The sequence below is a fragment of the Hyla sarda genome, chromosome 1 (genome assembly GCF_029499605.1).
Source record: "Hyla sarda isolate aHylSar1 chromosome 1, aHylSar1.hap1, whole genome shotgun sequence".
Classification (NCBI taxonomy): domain Eukaryota; kingdom Metazoa; phylum Chordata; class Amphibia; order Anura; family Hylidae; genus Hyla; species Hyla sarda.
This window is the reverse complement of record NC_079189.1, coordinates 122044727-122066453: the sequence shown is the minus strand read 5'-3', so window position 1 is coordinate 122066453 and position 21727 is coordinate 122044727. Positions and strand designations below refer to the sequence as shown.

The 21727-nt window shown below is 42.3% G+C and overlaps 1 protein-coding gene across 1 annotated transcript in view; it reads left to right on the top strand.

Moving 5' to 3' along the window:
- GALNTL6 (polypeptide N-acetylgalactosaminyltransferase like 6) overlaps positions 1-21727 on the top strand; it is a 410819-nt gene that overhangs the window by 277146 nt on the left and 111946 nt on the right. Inside the window, exon 5 of the mRNA XM_056554430.1 lies at positions 6435-6542. Within this exon, the coding sequence (XP_056410405.1) occupies positions 6435-6542 (108 nt within the window). The remainder of the gene's footprint in view (positions 1-6434; positions 6543-21727) is intronic.

The following is a 21727-nucleotide window of genomic DNA, read 5'->3' as shown; positions in this document are numbered from 1 at the left end:
CATTGCTAGGATGTCTTGCAAATGGGAGGGGAACACTTCAGGATCTGCTTCACAACCAGATTGAACACATGTGCCATGCAGGGCGCATGGCTCAGCCTTCCCAGTTTCTGCACAGACAAGATGTTCTTTCCATTGTTAGTCACCATGGTTCCCATTTCCAGTTTTCGTGGAGTAAGCCATGCTCAGATTTCATTACGAATTACCTTTAGCAGTTCCTCCCTGTGTGACTATTTTCGCCAAGGCAAACAATATGAAGAACAGTATGACACTGTCATGCCCTGCACACATGGTATGCTGAAGGGCCACTGAGACTTGTCTGGGCAGTGGAGGCTGAGGACACGGTGGAGGATGAGGAGGGGGAGTCACACACTGTCACAGGACAAATGGCCTGAGAGCGTGGAGGAGGAAGCGGTGTGACCTATTCAAGTTGGTGCTGTGGCTGTGCAGGAACCACAATCACCCAGTGAGCCGTAAAGGACATGTATTGTTCCTGACCAAAGTTACAGCTCCAGACATCGGCGCTGCCGTGCACTTTTGAACAAACCGACAGGTTCAAGGACTGGCCCACCTTCTCTTCTACAAAATTGTGCAGGGCTGGTACTGCCTTCTTCGGTAAGAAAGTACAGCTTGGCACTCTCCACCTCAGCTTGGCACAAGCCATCAGTTCTCTGAAAGGTGCAGAGTCCACCACTTGAAAAGGGAGGGACTGCAGCACCAGCAACCTGGACCGGAGAACATTCAGCTTCTGCGCCATTAGATGAGTGAGCGCATACTGTTGTCTCTTGGACATGGTTTTGCCAATGAATTGTTGGCAGAATGGCTGACTAAAAGTAGGAGGAGCAGGAGCATCTGGAGCGACAGGAGGGTATGACACACAGCTCCTTTTGGCTGAGGTGGTGGAGCCTTGGCTGGCTGCGTGCCACTGGATGATGCAGCAGGCTGGACCACTACATCGGAGTCACAGTTCTCCCAGGCCGCTATATCGTGGAGAAGCATATGTTGATACAGGGCTGTGGTGCCAACTTTGGGACCCTTCACCTTCTGCCGACATATCTTGCATGTGGCTATGTGAACCTCCTCAGGATGCTTGATGAAAAACTGCCACACCGCCGAGTAGCTGATTTTCCTTCCCGCAGTCTGCACTAATTGACTGCTACTCCCGCTGTCTCCTCTGTTTCTCTGCCTCCGGGGAAGGTAGGCTGCCACAAAGCAGGTGGTCTCCTCCGGGCACATTTGGCTCCAGAATTTCCACTTCTGCCAACCATGCTACCACCTTGCTGGCTCAGCTGCTGCCTCACGGGCAACCTGCAACTCTCTTTTCCTGATGATGATGAAGCCCCTTCTGTACCCGACTCCAAATTGCGATTGTCTTCATCATCATCAAGTGTCTGCGCATCACTGATGTCCTCCTCAGGACCCTGAATCCTGGCAATTATGCGGGCATTTATGAGGGCAGAAAAATGCGCTACAGCACACTTAAAAAAGTACCTGAGTAAAAACACCACTTTTGCCTGTAAAAGGTTTAAAATAGTACACTACTAAGAGCTAGGTATTTGTTATGCTCTTATGAGGGCAGAAAAATGCGCTACAGTACGCTTAATAAACGTATTGCAGTAAAACACCAGCCGGTAATTACTTTTGGCTGTCCTTTAACAGTATGTAGGCCCTTGACAGATTAACAGGCACAAAATAGTTTACCACTTAGATGTACGTATGTGGTATGCACTTATGAGGGCAGGAAAATGCAGTACAGTACGCTTTAAAAAACTTATTTTAGTAAAACACCAGCCGGTGAATACTTTTCCCTGGACTTACACAGTATCTGGGCCCTTGACAGATTAACAGGTACAAAGTAGTACACAACGTAGATGTAGGTATGTGGTATGCACTTATGAGGGCAGAAAAATTTGCTACTGTACGCTTAAATTTTTTGGGGGCGTAAAACAATAGCCAGTAATTACTTTTTGATGTCCTTTCTTAGTATGTAGGCCCTTGACAGATTAACAGGCACAAAATAGTACTACTTAGATGTAGGTATGTGGTATGCACTCATGAGGGCAGAAAAATGCTGTACAGTATGCTTAAAAAAACGTATTTTAGTAAAACACCAGCTGGTGAGTACTTTTGCCTGGACTTTGACAGTATCTAGGCCCTTGACGGATTAACAGGTTTAAAATAGTACACTACTTAGATGTAGGTATGTGGTATGCACTTATGAGGGCAGAAAAATGCGCTTCAGTACGCTTAGTAAACATATTGGAGTAATACACCAGCCTGTGATTACTTTTGGCTGTCCTTTCACAGTATGTAGGACCTTGACAGATTAACAGGCCCAAAATAGTACACTACTTAGATGTAGGTATGTAGTATGCACTTATGAGGGCAGAAAAATGCGGTACGGTAAGCTTAAAAAAATGGGGGGGGGGGTATTTATCAAAGGATTTATGTGTTTTTTTTTTCCCATAACTTTGGCGCAACACTTTGGCGCAGTGTCTTTTTGCACATGGAAAACACACATAGCAATATCAGAAAATGTAAAGGCGTCAAAATACATTAAAAAAACATTTTTGTGAAAGTAGCGATGCCTCCGGGACTGTGCAATACTATCCTGTGACATAGTTGTCTCTGAGGAACCTTCACCCTCCGTTGAGCCAGCATTGAACATGGCCACACAGGTTCAGGAAAGTTAAAGCACTAAAGTAACAAAAAATAAATAAATAATACTCAAGTTAAAAATAAAATCCATTTCACATGGTGGCTATAAACCCCAAAAAAGAAAATAACTCATGTCTCTTGCTGATATACTGAAAGAGGGACTCCGGAATGGCTGCTCTACAGGGTAAAATACGCTGTCCTCTGTGGTGGTAAATTTTGTGTAAAAGGCGCTGTGAACAGCTGATTTCAACATTTGAGCCAAAATTACTAACAACTTGCACCAAATGATAAATTTGGTGCATGCCCATGAAAACCAAAGTGAAAAAAAAGGGTAAAAAGAAACTTTCAACAGGCAAAATTGATAAATACCCCCCAATGTCTTTTTGCACAACACCAGCAGTACACAACAGTGCTGTAGCACAAAAAAGCTGTGTACTAAACACAAAATTGCACTCTGTCAAAGACTATTAGGAATGGACTGCTTTGTATTATACCATCTACAGACTAGTATAACCAGCAAATGATTTGATTATTCCTGCCTCCTCTGCTAAGGTTTATGAAGTTGAGGCAGCTTGATTAAATGTATGAGGCAACACACAGCTATCTGCTCTTCTCTGTAATACAATGCTGTAGAAAGTGACTGGAAGGTTAATGGCTGCAGTAAAAATCTTTGTCAGTGAAAAAAACACTGCTCTCTGTCCACCAGAACACTGATGTGACTGGGATGGGAAACGGTGCTGGAATGAGCTTTTCTGTGTAACACACACAGCGATGTCCGTCCTATCTGTGTGCAGTGTAATGAATTAAATGACGAGCCGCAAAATGGCTGCCGAATATATAGGGCTGTGACAGCACAGGGGTGACTGGCTGCAGCATGTGCATGTGATTCAGGGTCATTCTGCCTACTTCCCTTCCCGTCTTCCCAGCATTCGTTGCCCCATGTACTGACATGTGGATCCACCATTTTAAATGCCCTGGAGCCTGGACCGCAATAAATGGAGTTTAAAGGGGTACTCCGATGAAAATCTTTATTTTTTTTTTTAAATCAACTGGTGCCAGAAAGTTAAACATATTTGTAAATTACTTTTATTAAAAAATCTTAATCCTTCCTGTACTTATTAGCTGCTTAATACTACAGCGGAAATTCTTTTCTTTTTTAAACACAGAGCTGTCTGCTGACATCATGAGCACAGTGCTCTCTGCTGACATCTCTGTCCATTTTAGGAACTGTCCAGAACAGCATATGTTTGCTATGGGAATTTCCTTTCATTCTGGACAGTTCCTAAAATGGACAGAGATGTCAGCAGAGAGCACCGTGCTCATGATGTCAGAAGACAGCAGCAGCTAATAAGTACAGGAAGGATTAAGATTTTTTAATAGAAGTAATTTACAAATCTGTTTAACTTTCTGGCACCAGTTGATTTAAAAAAAAAAGTTTTTCACCGGAGTACCCCTTTAATGAAGCGATCCGCACAATAGAATCGCGGCGAATATTTCATGAAATTCGTAACAAATTCGGGTTCGTCAGCTTCAATTCGTTCATCTCTAATGCACACTATAAATACATTTGCCTGCCTCATGTCATGCTCCATTTGAAAATTCTGGAGCACAGCATGTACACCAGGGATATTGGGCAAAAAGAGTCAGAATTCTGATGCACTTTCCTTCAAAAATCTCTCTTTGGCTATGTTCACGTACAGTATTTTTCCCATATTGGGGGTCATAACACACCAATAAAATAGCCATACTAGGACTTTTTTTTACCACCCTTTTTTTTTTTACTATTAAGTTCTTCTGAATTTAGAGCATCATAGTTTTTCCACAAACTTACCACATTATTATGGAAATTGATGTCATCCTAAAACTGCACCAAGGACTGAATTTGTGCTGAGTGATTCAAAATGGACTAAAAATGTTCTAGGATATCATGGTCTCAAGATCAGTGTTTTTTAGGGATTGGGACTCACCGTATTTTTCGCCGTATAAGACGCACTTTTTCTTCCCCAAAACTGGGGGGGAAAAGTCGGTGCGTCTTATACGGCGAATACAGCCCTATCACGGCGGTCCCTGCGGCCATCAACGGCCGGGACCCGCGGCTAATACAGGACATCACCGATCATGGTAATGCCCTGTATTAACCCTTCAGACGCGGCGATCAAAGCTGACCGCCGCGTCTGAAGGGAAAGTGACACTAACCCGGCTGTTCAGTCGGGCTGTTCGGGACCGCCGCGATTTCACCGCGGTGGTCCCGAACAGCCCGACTGAATAGCCGGGTCAGTGCTTACAGGACACCGTGAGGGACCTTACCTGCCTCCTCGGTGTCTTCTCCGTTCAGGGATCCCCTGTATGGCTCTCCTTCCTCGTCATCACGTCGTCGCGTACGTGCTTCAGCGTGCGTAACGACGTGATGGCGGCGACAGAGAGCTAGGATACCCGGCCGGCAGCAGAGACGTTCCGGAGCGACGGGGACACGGCGACAGCGATGGAGCGACATCCAGGGCAGCGGTGACGGGTCCGGAGCGGCGGGGACACGTGAGTATTACCTCCTATCCAGTGGTCTTCAACCTGCGGACCTCCAGATGTTGCAAAACTACAACTCCCAGCATGCCCGGACAGCCAACGGCTGTCCGGGCATGCTGGGAGTTGTAGTTTTGCAACATCTGGAGGTCCGCAGTTTGAAGACCACTATTGGGTTCAAAATCTTTATTTTTTAGATTTTGCACCTATAAATTGGGTGCGTCTTATATGCCGGTGCGTCCTATAGGGTGAAAAATACAGGTACTCCATACAGACTGTATCCTTTAGTTTTCATTAAATGTTATTAATTGTTTTAAAAAGTATAATAATTTTCAACTTTTCTTTAAAATAATGTATGTAATAATCCCACGTTGCTTTCTTTGGCTGAGGCTTCTTCTTCTCATGCTGGTGCCTTGCCATGGGCACTGTTATTGGATAGAAAGAGTTTACAAACAGAGCTGAAGCCTGTGGGGGAACTGGGGAGCTTAAAAGTCTCTCTGAGAACATGATCTTCAGTTAAGCTAGTGATATCAACATGCACAGACTGAGCTGCTTACAAGTGACATCAGTCCCACTGGAACCTGAGTTTTTATGTGCATATAAGAGGCCTAGAAAATGATATGTCTTTGTCCTACATTTCTTTGTCAATATTATGAATGACATAGAATTCGGTAGTTTTAAAAGACATTACTAGAAGCTAAATCAATTATCACTCATTTTTGTGTAGTGTGAGAAAGGACTTGAGTTAGAAAATTGGAATGGCAAATGTCATGTAAAGATACTGAAAAGCGAATGACCAGGGAGTCAGGAGTTTGTCTGGCGCAGAGAGGAACCATCAGACAGCCAAGTAAAATCAATGGATTTATTAGATGCAACGCATTTCGCTGCGCATGCGCAGCTTCATCAGGCATCAAATGAATGCCTGATGAAGCTGCGCATGCGCAGCGAAACGCGTTGCATCTAATAAATCCATTGATTTTACTTGGCTGTCTGATGGTTCCTCTCTGCGCCAGACAAACTCCTGACTCCCTGGTCATTCGCTTTTGATTCTACTCTTACCCAGGAGGGCTGCAGTGGACCTTCTTCCATATCTCTTCTGCTCTTAACCTTGTTGTGTGTGGGCGCACAAACAACTTCGGTAAGCGGCTTGGGAATCACCGTCCCCTACCCCCACCTGCAAGATCTACTGATCCCGCACATGAGGCGCCTTCCTTTCTTTCTCTAGATGTAAAGATACTGATACACTTTATTTTTACTTTTAGGTATGGATGTGTGGTGGGGAAATGTTCGATGTGCCTTGTTCCAGAGTGGGCCATATCTACAGGAAGTATGTGCCTTACAAAGTTCCAACAGGGACAAGCCTTGCAAGAGTAAGTAAAACAGAATGGAATTTACCTCTCTACAACTCATGTATACACTGGTATTGTCCCCTCAAATTGAACACCTAACACTGTGGGAAATATTCGGTTTTGATGAAAAATGTATTCGGTTTGAGTAGTGAACAATATTCCAGCAATATTCCAGCAAGTGAACAATATATACAGTGAAGAAAGTATCTTTTTAATCTTATTAACCCCAACTTAGTTTCTTTTAGATTTGTTCTTCCTAGTTCACAGCTAGAGAAGAATAAATCTCCTGAAAATTACTTCATGAAGATTGATTCACATTGGCTGTCCAATTCAATTCAGATTTAGTGGCCGATTCAGAGTTGTATAGGAGCAGAGACTTCTGTCAAAAGATAGGAGTTCCTGCACCTGTACACTGAGTGGGGAGGAATACACATCATGCCTATCCTCTCAGTGTACATACAGTATGTAGTTTGAGTTTAAATATAAAGTACCCGGGGCTGTACTTCACTCTCAGCATGCTATCACAACTTGCAGCTGTCAGAATATGTTGGGTATTGTAGTTCCACAGACTTCAGAGATTGCAGAATGATGCCACTGATGATGCACGTGTGGTTACTCACCTGGTTCTTGAGTTGGATTGGACACCGCTTGTGGCCTGCAGTCCTTGGTTTGCTGGTTCTGGTCAATGGTTTTCTGTTTTAAAAAAAAAAAATTCCGCTGGAGTACCCCTTTAAGTTCAGTTCTCCGGGCCCATAAAGTCAAGCTGTCGCAAAACAGAAGCAGGGACGCCTTTCTTTGACAGGAGTCCCTGCTCTTCAACATAGCTACTAGGCTACTGGCATATTGTAAGAGTTGATGTCAGAGTGGCTCCAACAATGTAATCTTGTCAGATTACCTCATTTCTAATGGTATAACATTCATTCTCGATTTAGGAACAGAGTAACAAACAGCCAAACCAATGCATTCAGAAAAGTCTTAAGACCCTTTTACTTTATAACATATTGTTATGTGACAGCCTTGCACTAAAATAAAAAGTTGTTACCCATAATTTTTCACTTAGTACCACACAATGACACAGTGGAAACAGAATTTTAGAAATATTTGATATTGTAGTGAAAAGGAAAAAAATAAAATATTTCATTGACATAAGCATTCAGACCCTTTACTTACTACTTAGTTGAAGTCCATTTGGCAGCCTCCAGTCTTCTTGGGCTTGATGCCACGAGGTTTATATATCTGGAGTTGGGGATTTGCTGCCCTGTTTAGTCTTGGCTCCGTGCTCAGAGTCATTGTCTTATTGGAAGGGGACTATTTGGGTCATTGTCTTATTGGAAGGCAATTCTGAGGACCAGAGCACTCTAGATCAAGTTGTCATTAAGAATTTCTATGTACTTTCCTCTGTTCAGTCTCTCCATCCTAACATCCAAGTACATCCACAACATGAGCATCTACCACCATACTTCACTAAAGGGATTTATTGGAAAGGCAATAAGCAGGTGCAAGGTTCCCTAAAGACAGAATGCTTGAGGCCAAAAAGTCCAAACTTGGTTTATCAGACCATAGAATCTTGTTTCTCACAGTCTGAGAATCCTTAAGTGTTTTTGCGCAATCTTCAGGTGGACTTTCATGTGTCTTTTACTGACTGGACGCTCTCCTATAAAGCCCAGATTGGTCGATGGCTGCAGTGATGCAAAGTTCTGGAAGTATCTCTTCTCTTGCAATCAGGATCTTTGGAGCCCAGCCAGAGTGACCATTGGGTTCTTAGTCCCCTCTCTTATGAAGGTCCTTCTTCCGAGACTCCTGGTTGTTCCAAACTTGCTCTATTTAGGGATTATGGAGGTAACTGTGCTATTTGGGACAGTTCAGCAAAACATTTTCTGTATCCTTCTCTAGATCTGTACCAATCCTGTCTCTGAGCTCTATAGACAGTGCTTTCTCTCTCATGGATTTGCTTTGCTCTGATGTTCTTTGTCATCTGTGAGATTATATAAAGATATTGCTGTGTCTTTCAAAACCTCAACCAAACAACAAAATTCACCACAGGTTACTCCAATCTAGGTGTAGAAACATCTCAAAGATTATCAAAAGAAATAGAAGGGTCTGACTTTTTGAATGCATTGAAGCTTTATTGGTCATTCTTATATAGCCAGTGTCAGAGGAACTGAAATTCCATGAAATACCGGTGAATAGTATAGCCCTATGCTGCATATACTACATATCTTGCAGTGGTCAGGAAATCCTAGCAGAATGCTTGCATGTATAGGGAGAGGTATAAGCAGTAGAAAGAGGTAAGTGCTCATGCTGCTGTACAGAACACTGGTGAGACCTCACTTGGAGTATTGTGCGCAGTACTGGAGACTCTAGAGAGAGTTCAGAGAAGAACTACTAAACTAGTACATGGATTGCAGTATAAAACTTTCCAGGAAAGGTTAAAGGACCTTAACATGTATAGCTTGGAAGAAAGAAGAGACAGAGGGGATATGATAGAAACTTTTAAATACATAAAGGGAATCAACACGGTAGAGGAGGAGAGTTTATTTAAAAACTACCATAAGAGGACATAGCTTTATATTAGAGGGACAAAGGTTTAAAAGTAATATCAGGAAGTATTTCTTTACTGGTAGAGTAGTGGATGCACAGAATAGTCTCCCTGCAGAAGTGGTAGCCACAAATACAGTGAAGGAGTTTAAATATGCATGGGATAGGCAAAAGGCTATCCTTCATATAAGAAAGGTCCAGGGACTATTGGTAGGATTCAGATTATTGGGCAGACTAGATGGGTCAAATGGTTCTCATCTGCCGACACATTCTATGTTTCTATGGTGTGTCATCAGTATACACTGAAGAAGATTTATCAACACTGTCTGAGAAAAAAAACAATCTTATTTGCCCATAGCAACCAATCAGAGCTCAGCCTTCATTTTAACAGAGCATTTTGGGAAATAAAAGCTGAGCTGTCATTGGTTGCTATGAGAATGAAAAATCTACTAAGGTGAATAATAGTGCTGTCAATTGTAGACTACTGTTCTGGGGACAGGACCAGAACTATCTTCTAGGGATCTCCATCCACCAGACACACAGCCATGTCTTCTTGATCTTTATCTAGAATCACATATAGGTGTGCTGCTAGTCATAGCATTTTCATCTAGTTCACTAAGGTGATGTTCATTGCATCATACTTTGACATGCTTAATAGAGATAAGCACACTTTTGAAAAATTAGATTCGTCCGATTCACCGAATTTATTAGCAGCGAATTACTATTGAAATTGCTTTTCATGGGATACATAGAGCCCCAATAGAACACTTTGCCTTGTCGTAACACTCATAGGAAGTGTGCTGTGTTAGTGAAATAATACTGTTATTCAGTATGACATGCAAATCACTGCCGCACAGCGTCTGGATGGGGAAGCAGGGAGACCATATGGCGTCACAATTAAAGAGATGAAAGAGATTTTCTGATTAAATTTTTATTTAATTTAATTTGAATTTATTTTAGTTTTTAAAATCCTTTTTTGCGGACCCATTCTGCTGAGCATCGAGCAGGCGGTCTGCCGCCTGACTGTCTTATTCTGTGTGGAACTGTGAATGTTTCATTTAATCAGTTATGGTTCATTATTATTGCTCCAACCTGTTTCATTGGATTCTTGTGGTAATTACAGACGTAATATATGACGACAACCATGGGGCCTCAGTCTTGAAAAGATTACATAGATAACATTTTAATAAAAGATGTTGAATAGATTCACAAGGTTAATGTGCCAGCACCATGAGAAGATCACATGACGGCACAATGACAGAGCCTGGTAATTGGAATAAGCAAACTTTAAATTATTTTTTGAGGACCCATTGGAAGGAAAGTCTAGTGCCAGCAGCCGCGGTAATTCCAGCTCCAATAGTGTATAATTGCTGCAGTGTAAACTATGGAAAAGCTCCTAGTTGTATCTTAAAATCGAGCTGGCGGTCTGCGGCGAGGTTAACTACCACCTGTCCCAGCGCCTGCCTCTTAGCGCATCCCCATGCTCAGAGTGTCCACTTGAAAAGGGAGGGACTGCAGTACCAGCAACTTGGACAGGAGTATATTCAGCTTCTGTGCCACTGAATAAGTGGGGGCATAAGTAGCTAGAAGTAGCTGCAGTGAAAAAGCTTGTACTTGTATCTTAAAATCCAGCTGGCGGTCCTCCGCGAGGCGAGCTACCTCCTGTTCCAGCCCCTTCCTCTCAGCGCTCATTGAATCTTGTGGTAATTCCAAAGGTGATATATGACGTTGATGACCATAGTGTCTCAGTCTTGAATAGATTACATCGATTTTTTTAAAATTTAGGATTTTGATTAGATTCACAAGTTTAATGTCCCCGTAGCGTGCCCGTAGGTGCCCGAAGCGTTTACTTTGAACTAATACTGTATGACCACAAAACCCAATATAAGAAGGAGTCACATGGTGGCACAATGACAGAGCCTAGAGGTGGCAGCAACCTGACAAGACCATAGGGCCTCACAATAGAAAAGATTAAAGATAGTTTGTAAAATTTAAATTGAAGATTTAAAATAGATTAAACATTTTTACGTTTATTTAATGTGCCAATAGCATGAGTGTAAGGATCCGGACTGTTAGCAGGAAGCGGTACTGGAAGTGGATCCCCTGTGTCAGTGAGGGAATGGCGTGGACCGTACCGGAGGATCGGTTCTAAGTAGTTACTGGTTTTCACCAGAGCCCGCCGCAAAACGGGATGGTCTTGCTGCGGCGGTAACTACCAGGTCGTGTCCTCCTGTAGCGGCTCAACCTCACTAACTGCTGAGACAGGCGTTGTACAGAAGGGACAGGCAGAGGCGTAGTCAGACGTAACAAAAGGTCAGGGCAGGCAGCACAGATTCAGAGGCGGTAGTCGTTAGCAACGTGTTCGGCAACAGGCAAGGAGTACACAGTAATCGATTTCTCTTGGGCACAAAGGCAACAAAGATCCGGCAAGGGGAGGAAGGGGCAGGATACATTTATAGGGACAGCTATTATTGGATTGGGCCAGGCACCAATCAATGGTGCACTGGCCCTTTAAATTTTTATACAGCCGGCGCGCGCGCCCTATAGTGCAGAGACGCGCGTGCCGGAAACCACGTGACCGGGGAGCAGAGGAGAGACTCGGAGCGGGTGCGGGTAAGTGTCCCCGCCGGTGACAGAAACAGAGTGTCCCCGGTCAGTGAATCTGACCGGGGCACTCTGCGGGGACAAACGCAGTGAGCGCTCCGGTCCAGGAGCAGGGGCCGGAGCGCTCAGCGTTACAATGAGGAGACTATAATGTGGCAGGATGACACAGCCTGGAATTGGTGGCAGCAAGAGATGGCCATATAGTGGCAGAATGACCAAGCCTGGAGGTGGCAGCAGCCTGATAAGACCATAGGGCCTCACAATTGAAAAGAATAAATATATATTTAAAATTTTAACTTGAAGATTTTAAATAGATTAACATAAAACATTTTTATGTAATATGCCAGCAGCATGAGGAGACCACATGGTGGGACAATGACACAGCCTGGAGGTGGCACCAGCATGAGGAGGCCAAAATGTGGCAGAATGACCAAGCCTGGAGGTGACAGCATATGGTGACAGAATAACACAGCCTGGAGGTGGTGGCGCCACCATAGGTTCTCACAATTGCAGATTAAAGATATTTTCTAACATTGCATGTGACCATGTTAACATCCTTCGGATACTTGATGAAAAACTACAACACCGCAGAGTAACTGATTTTCCACCCAACAGTCCGCACTGACTGACTGCTACTGCCGTTGACTCCAGGGACCTCTGTTCCACTACCTCCCGGGCAGGTAGGCTGCCGTAAAGAAAGTGGCATTTGGCTCCAGACTTCCCTTTGCTGCCACCATGCTGACTGCCAACCATGCAACCACCTTGCTGGCTCAGCTGCTGCCTCTCAGGCAACCTGCAACCCTCTCCTCCTGATGATGTAGCCCCTTCTGCACCCTGCTCCCAAGTGTGATTGGCTTCATCATCATTGAGTTGTGTCTGCACGTCACTGATGTCCTCCTCAGATTCCTCAACAGTGTCTGCTTCAGGAGCCTGAACGCTCGCAACACTACCTCCCACGCCACTCTCACCATCACCACTTGCCCACCTAGCGGAGGGAGTGGCGGATTTCTCCTACACTTCTTGGCTGGGCAGTAGCTGCTGACTGTCCTCTAATAGATCATACTCACTATCCTCCACTACACTTAAAAGAGTTTTTGTCTACAACAGCAGCAGGTGTGTGCTTTTGTCTGGCCTTTCACAATAAGTAGGTCTTTCAGTTGTTGTACACACCAGTGCTGCAGCCCACAGTCCCTGTGTACTACACCCAAAATTGCACTTTCTCTCTCAATCTCTCTCGCTTCCTTATCAGTGCTTCTAGGCTGGATTTGGCATTGAGGTGAATTGCTGCTGTAAAAATGCATTTCTGTGCAACACTCACTGCTCTCTGTCCCTCTCTCTGCAATAGAACGCTGATGTGACTGGGAGGTGAATTGTTGCTGTAAAAATGATTTTCTGTGCAACACACACTGCTCTCTGTCCCTCTCTCTGCAATAGAATGCTGATGCGACTGGCCACAAAATGGCTATCGATTATATAGGGCTGTGACATCACAGGGGTGGCTGGCTGCTGATAGGCTGCATGCTTCATGTGATTCAGGGTCATCCCGCCTACCAGTGTTCCCGCCTTCCCAGAGTTCCTCGCCCCATGTCCTGACATGTGGAGCCGCCATCTTAGATGCCTTGGAGCCTGGACCACACTAAATGGAGTTAGTGAAGCAATTCATGCGATTGAATCACGGCGATATTCGGATTTGTTGCAAAGCGAATTTTTCATGAAATTTGTAACGAATTCTGATTCATCAGATTCGATTTGCTCATCCATAATGCTTAACATTGATATCCCATTGGAAACATCCCTTGTGTAGCTTTTCTGCTAGTCAATGGCTTACGGCTTGCAGCTTTAAAGGGGTATTCCAGGCAAAACTTTTTTATATATATATATATATATATATATATATATATTATATATCAACTGGCTCTGGAAAGTTAAACAGATTTGTAAATTACTTCTATTAAAAAATCTTAATCCTTCCAATAGTTATTAGCTTCTGAAGTTTTCTGTCTAACTGCTCAATGATGATGTCATGTCCCGGGAGCTGTGCAGTTCCTATAGGGATATTCTCCCATCATGCACAGCTCCCGGAACGTGAGTCATCAGAGAGCAGTTAGACAGAAAACAACAACTCCACTTCAGAAGCTAATAACTATTGGAAGGATTAAGATTTTTTAATAGAAGTAATTTACAAATCTGTTCAACTTTCCGGAGCCAGTTGATATATAAGAAAAAGTTTTGGCCTGGAATACCCCATTAAGGGTTATCCTGTTTCTGACACCACATTAGAGATTCTGTGATAAAGAACAAATCACCACTTCAATAACATCTTGTATTAGTATACTCCATCACCTTAACTGTCTGACATGAGGCTGGAGATGTTAACACCCTCTGAGTGGATGTGCCTGAGTCTCCTGTTCTCATTTTTTCTCACCATGGTGGGTCATGGTAGGGGATATCCTCTACTGCCTAGAATCCCCAAGGATGAGCCATCCACAAGAATAAGCCATGAGCCAAGCCCTTTACTTTTTCCTGTGCACCTCCCCATAACTGCATGCTGCCTCCTTCCATGAAATTCTACTCCCTTAAGTGGATTGAGAAAGGCTAACTTTCCATACATAATGTAGTCATGCCTTCTGGCACCACTTTCATTAAAATATGTTACTGTGAATATCATATGAAATTACAAAGAAAAACTTGTGAGGGGAAAAATTGATATGAGGATCAGGGTAAGATAAAAAAGATGAGTATATTATTTAACATTTTTAAAGCTCATACAAACGACTGTAATGTGCCTCCTTTAGTACAAAGCCATAATCAGAAACCCACTGTAGTGCACTTGGTTTACTCTACTTCCAGAGGCAGATTCTGAGAGAAAACTGTAGCCTTAAATCCATACAATCCTAATCTATTACTCTTTAGGTTTGTTTCTAGACCTCACATTCTGTTTTTAAGTAAACAGTGGATCAGACAATAAATGATGTCCACACAGGTACAAGGGTAATAGCATTGCTGCATTAAAAAAGCTCCAATTTTATTTTTGAAACGATTATGTAAAAAAAAGTTACTGCCATTAAAACTCTCTGCCAAAGTAAAATGGGTCATTCTGTTCGGTTTGTTAAACAGTATAGCAGCTTTTAGACTCCAACTGTTGTTACCGTAATTAGCACATAAACTAGTATTAGCTGTACAGATATTTTACAGTTTACAGGTATCTGTATCTGTTTCCGCATCAACACCCTCGCCCCAGTTAGTATTGCCCATCATGACGAAGCAGTTTCCACACTCATCACACACAGGGCTTTGTACGCCTGTTTAACAATATTCTAATTTATTTATTTGTTTACTGGCAAGATGGGATGTTTTACAGGTCAATACTTTTCCACAGGCTCCTGAGAGCTTTTTCAGCTCTCTCAGTGCAAATTTCGAACTGATAAGCCCCACAAGGCATTGCTGCATCAGGTGAAAAGCATTGATTACTCAGCACTGTAATCTGACTTGTGTTCACTCTGACACAAACTGAATTTCCATTCTCCAAACAATTTATTTATAGGACTGGAAGAAAGCCAGATTTCAACATTGCACTGTGCATCATCCATGCAGCACCCAAATGAAAACCAGTCTTGCATTAACACTTTATTTCCCTTCTAATAACAAAAACTACAATGAATACAGATCTAGCAGTGCTCAGGTTTATGTGACTGTTTCATTAGATGGAAAACATTGTGTTATGATGATTTGTTGGGCAAGAGTTAAAACCTGAACTGCACTGTGGGGATTTTCTTTAAAGCAAGCAGATAAAATACCCATATGTACAGAAAATAGCCAATTTATCAGAGAAATTTAGAAGCATGAAAGATCTACTTTGGCATCAAAATGTTAGAAACTGGTAGTGGCATAGATTACATGAGGAGTTGAACTACTTCTCAGGACAAGATAAGATCATTTCCCCAGTTGTTACAAGTTAGATGATGTATTGACATGTTTAAACAGCCTGCTCCACCTCATCTGAGAAATGCCTGATAGGATTGAGATCCAGAGACCATAAAAGGCAGGGAACTTTCCATCCTGTTTCGGACATCTATCCATGACTATATGACGCATGTGGAATAGAGCATTATTGTGCTGAAAGTATCATTCAGCCACAGGGTAAATAGCTGCCATGAAGGGTTGAACTTGGTTGAACACAAATACTTAGATAACCCTTCTCTCTAAACTACACAGGAAAACCAGAGGGTATCCAAAGAACACCTCCCCCCCCCCCCCCCCCCCCATTTCTTTACCTGCAAATGTTATGCTTTTTGCCTACTGGAGTCGAGCCCTTCTGCCTCCTTTGGACAGAAATGGCAGTGAAACTGGTTTTCTGCTCTTACAGTCTATCTGTGCTTAGATGAGTTGTGCTTTTGGGTCATTAGTTTAAGCACAGTGTTTCATATGGTTCAATTTTCTTGACTTTACACTGCCTGTTGATCATGATATTTCTTGACGCTCTCCATTGAAGCCCCCCAACCCCCCCCCCCCCCCAGTAGCTAAGGGAATTACAGGATCTGCTACTAACAGCCTAGTGTTAGGCAGGTAGTCTTCTTGTTATGGATGGTTGGTGGTATCTGGCTTTGGACAGGTGTCATTATGGTCACCCTAACTGGTTTGCCACCCCTTATGATGCAAACTATGATGCTCTGTGTGCTTAACTGTTTTCTATCATAGCTAACATTTAAAGGGGTACTCTGGTGGAAAACGTTTCTTTTATTTTTTATCAACTGATGTCAGAAAGTTAAACAGATTTGTAAAATACTTCTATTAAAAAAATCTAAATCCTTCCAGTACTTATTAGTGGCTGTATACCACAGAGGAAATTCTTTTCTTTTTGGATTTATTTTCTGTCACAACTACAGTGCCTTCTGCTGACACCTCTGTCCATATCAGGAACTGTCCAGAGCAGGAGAAAATCCCCATAGCAAACCTATCCTGCTCTGGACAGTTCCTAAAATGGACAGAGGTGTCAGCAGAGAGCACTGTGGTTGTGACAGAAAGGAAATTCTAAAAGAAAATAATTTTCTCTGTAGTATACAGCCACTAATATGTACTAGAAGGATTACAAATTTTTTATTGAAGTTATTTACAAATCTGTTTAACTTTCTGACACCAATTGACTTAAAAAACACCAGAGTACCCCTTTAATATTTTTTTACACTTTGTTCTGCAGTGGCCCTTCAGTAAGATTGAATTAAAGGAGTTATACTTTTTTTTATATATCAACTGGCTCCAGAGATTTAAACAGATTTGTGAATTATGAATTTGGGTAGAAAACAGACATGGTACACATCTACAATCTTGTATAATGATCTGATTGCTTCTCAGCATAATATCAAAAACTAACAGGTTGTTAGTATACATTTTTGATCAAAAAGTACAAGCCCACTCGCCACGTCAAGGCCACCTATTTAGAGTGGGTCCCTAACGTCCCTAGCATAAAATGGCGTAGCACTGGGCGGCGACCACCACCGCCGCGACACCAGTGCCCACGGGGGGAAACGACCCACTGGCAGAGCGGCCCCAATGCCACTCAAACCAGTCTATGGGCCTATATATATATTAAAAAAAAGCTTTTTCCTGGAATAGCCCTTTAAAGGGGCTAGCTTTTTCTTGCCACATGAATCAATAAACCGTGGAGCCCATGACTATGCCTTCAGTATCCTGTTGGTTTTTACTTTCATTAAGCACAACTTACAACATATTAGCAACACCAAACAAGATGTTGTTTTGGAGGAGCTTTGACCAAAGTGAAAATCCATCAGGCATTTGTAACATTTTCTTAGATCCTCACACTTCCACATTATTCCAACACATGAACTTCAACAATCAATTGTTCACACCCATGAAAAATACCTTTATTATGAGATAATATCATACAGTAAATATATTGTCAGTCTGTGACTAAGACACTGTCACCAGGATAGTACTCAGGATGTGTCGGGCCAGAAGACAAGATTGTATTATAGTCAGGAATGTAGTTTAGGGTCAGAGCCAGGAGCTGGATAACAGACACCAGGAAGACAATCATAATAATGAAGGAAGGAGCGCAGAAGCAAAGCAATGATCATGGTTAGGAACAGCTGTAGTCAATAGCAATACACAGAAACAGGAGCCCAGAATGTATGAATCTAAATAAGCAATGCAATATACAGTGGTCCCTCAAGTTACAATATTAATTGGTTCCAGGACGACCATTGTATGTTGAAACCATTGTATGTTGAGACCAGAACTCTATGGAAACCTGGTAATTGGTTCTGAAGCCCCAAAATGTCATCCAAAAATAGGAAAAGGTGAGAATTAAAGAATAATAGGTAGATAACTAATATAGATAAAACAATCCTTACATATAAAAGTAAGAAAGAGCTGCTGGGAGCTGTAATCACTGTCTATGTCAGTGTTTCCCAACCAGGGTGCCTCCAGCTGTTGCAAAACTACAACTCCCAGCATGCCCGGACAGCCGTTGGCTGTCCAGGCATGCTGGGATTTGTAGTTTTGCAACAGCTGGAGGCTACCTGGTTGGGAAACAATGGTTTATGTAGAGGACAGGAGCTTCCTCAGGGTCCTATACAGTACACACAGTGTCCCAAATGGAGCCACCCTTACTTAGTGTCCAAAGGAGCAGCCAACCCTGGCACAGGTAAGGAGTAGTACAGAACTTGTAGTTCCTCCCTGTACTGTAGGGGGCACTACCAGACAGCCAGTCAGTGCATGCACTTCAGTAATACAGATGTTTTACCAGTAAAATGCCCATTCTGATTGGTCAGTTCTTCCAGCCATTGACCGGTCTATCACAGATCTGAACTGTCTGGACATTGTATGTTGAGTTTGGTTTCAAGTTACAATGGTCCGGAAATAAACATTGTATGTTGAAACTATTGTATGTTGAGGCCATTGTTAGTTGAGGGATCACTGTACAGTGAGGCAGCTTTATGTATTGATGGGGAATAGGCCTAATATGGCTTGAACCAGCAGGGCCACAATGGAAGCCAAAAGGAAGAGAGGAAGATTTTGCTAGAGGAAGCTAGATGTATGTTTTGTTAGTACTTTCATATCCATGCAGTTATTCTCCAGATGTACTACATACACCAGTGTTTGCATGTCCACAGAATCAATGTATTGATGTGTTAATGTAAACAAATACATGTATATCCATACAAAGCACGTCAGCTGGCGGATATATTGCTTCGCAATGTAGGTTACAATGTTTTAGAACATCTTATGATTATAGACATAAACAAAACATGTAAAAAAAACAATTACCAAACCCACTTATAAAATAATCAATAGTACAATACAAATAAAGTGTAATATCTGTAGTTTATATGAAAAGCATCAGCATGAGTTTTCCACTGCAGTTTTAGCAAAGTTTTGAAAAGGTTTTGGGAAAACAAGCCATTCCCTAAGCTGCAGTGGCAGCAGAAGCTGCAGCAATCTTCCCCGTTATTGTACCCTTGTACCATCCTGTCAGAGCTATTGTGTTTTAAATAAACCCAAAAGTGAACATTTATACAGAGGAAAACATGTGGAGTACATAAAGGAATCTGTTTGAGAAAAGCAAGCTATATTGTAGGTGACATTCACAGACTTTGAGGATACGAGAGCTGCATTCACATTGTAGAAAGATTATAGTAAGTAGAGCAGCGGATAATTAAATTCCCCGGCACGACAGAATGAAATAATGTTTTCGGAGTTATCTAATTGCTGACTGGACATGTTGTGTTTCCAAACAAGACAAGCAGAAGGACAAAGAACATTCTTGACAAGCTTTGATTGAATGTGAATCCTGGAAAGAACAGGGATACAAGGATTAACTGTTTGGTCTATAATATTTAATCATGAAGACATTAAATGGAATGTTTTAAAAAGAGGTGTCCTAACTAACACAATGCAGATTCATACTGTACCTAAGGAAGAACAGAGATAACGTAGACAAAGAATTCAAACCAGAAGAAATAAATGCATATATATACTTTCAGTAAACCATTGATGAAAGCAACATAAGAAGGGCTCAGTTTACATGCAAGCAACTTGTACTCTGATCATTCATATTATGTAACCCACCTGGATAACACTGTATATAAAAATCTCCTATGTGCCATAAAAACAGCTTTAACCCTACTAGGCTTTGACAATGCAAGACCTCTGAAAGTTTCAGATAGTATCTGGCACTAAGATGTTAGCAACAGGTTTTTTTAAAAAGGACATGTGGTCAACCCACCAAAAAGGCCATTTTATTAAATGGCTAAGTATACCCTTTTTCCACACTTTTTTTTTTTTTTTACAGTTTCTAGGTTTACATTTGGTCTGCCAATCCATAGAATCGTCAGTGGGGCATGAACTTAATTTTAAAGGGCAACTCCTGGGCATCTTATCCACAGGATAGGGGATGTGTCTGATCTCCTGCCTGGCACCCCGGTAATCCACATGCACGGAGTTCTCTTTGTGCCGGATTACTAGCGACCTTAGCCTGAAGCTGTGGCCGTCATGCACACTTCATAAATCTGTATAGGAATTAGGGAGATACACGAACACTGTATCTCCGTCTCTTTCATAGACTTGAATGGAGGGGGCATGAAGACCACGGCCACCTGAAGCCTAGTATAGCTAGTCCCAGTGATCGGATTCCTCGTGATCAGACAAAAATTGCTTATTTGTCTACTTGTTTACTTTTTTATATCTATAGGACAGATTTGATAAGACCAGTCTGGAAAAATTCTGTCTTGTAATATGGCAAAAAACTGGTGAAAATGTCATGTGCCTCATTTATTATCCACTTTAAGGAGTACCTGTAATCAAACCATATTTTCTAAACTAACTCAGATTATATTCCCTAACTACTCCTAACTCCCCTCCTGCCTTAAAAAAAAAATGGCCGAACTTTAAAAAGCTCTGTATCATACCTTTCCCCTTGCTCACATTGTGTGAGCACTTTGCATGAGAAAGTGGGCGTTCCCCAGAAGGCGTGACATCACTGAAGCCTGCGAGAGCTGTGCCCCGCATGCACTTCCTGAGTTTCGTCTCCTGCCAGGCCGGGAGGAGACCAAACTAACAGACTTGTGGTAGGGAACAGAACAGAGCCACCTAATTTATGTGTTTTCTATCACATTAAAAACATATAAAGGTTGAGAAAAGTGTCTTATAATTACATAAGGAACAATAAATTAAAAGTTTAGTTTGGTACTCTTTAACCAATATTTGAACCTTAGGAAATGTTATAAAAAGGGAAGTGACTTTGTCAAGCTGCATACTGTGCCAGATTCACTAAAGGGATTATCTGACTGAATGGAGATTTTTTTTCAGAACAATGGCCAATGTATAGTATATAAAAAAAAATTAATCTGTAATCACCTCAAGCGCTCCTGCTGTGTCTCCAGTGCCCTCTGCTGGTGTCCGTCTGCAATCGTCTTCCTGGGAGAAAGTGTGACACCTGGGCCCAGAGTGACGTAAGGGCTCAGTGTGTCAAACTGCCGCTCAGCCAATCACTGGCCACAGCAATGTCATGCAGAGTGATAGTATGACAATCTGGTCCCCAACAGCACTTCGGGCCCAGTCATCATGCTTTTTCTAAGAAACATGATTGCAGCCAGTGACCAGAGCAGTATGTATATAAAAGACAGGCGGGCTCAGCATCATGTGGAAAGGGGTGCTATTAAGCGTACCAAACAACAATTGCTACACCAAAGTGACCAGAGCAGGACGCTGGAGATACCGTGGGAGCACAGGGGGTAAGTAAAGGTTTATTTTTCTATAGATTGTACATTGGATATTGTTCTGAAAAGACCCCCTTCCCACTGGATAACCCCTTTAATGATATACACTTTTTTTACATATACAATTAGTCTAAGGTTTATAACTTAAAAGTTGCTACAAAGGATAGTTTAAAGTTTAACATACAAGAAAGATGCTTCATTCTATCAAACAGCCTGCACTTCAGGAATATCTAAAGACATTCTTCAGCCATGCTCCTTTAACTTTAAGCTGTGTTTGTTTAAAGGGGTTATCTGGAAATAGTTTTTATATTTTTACTATTCTGCTGT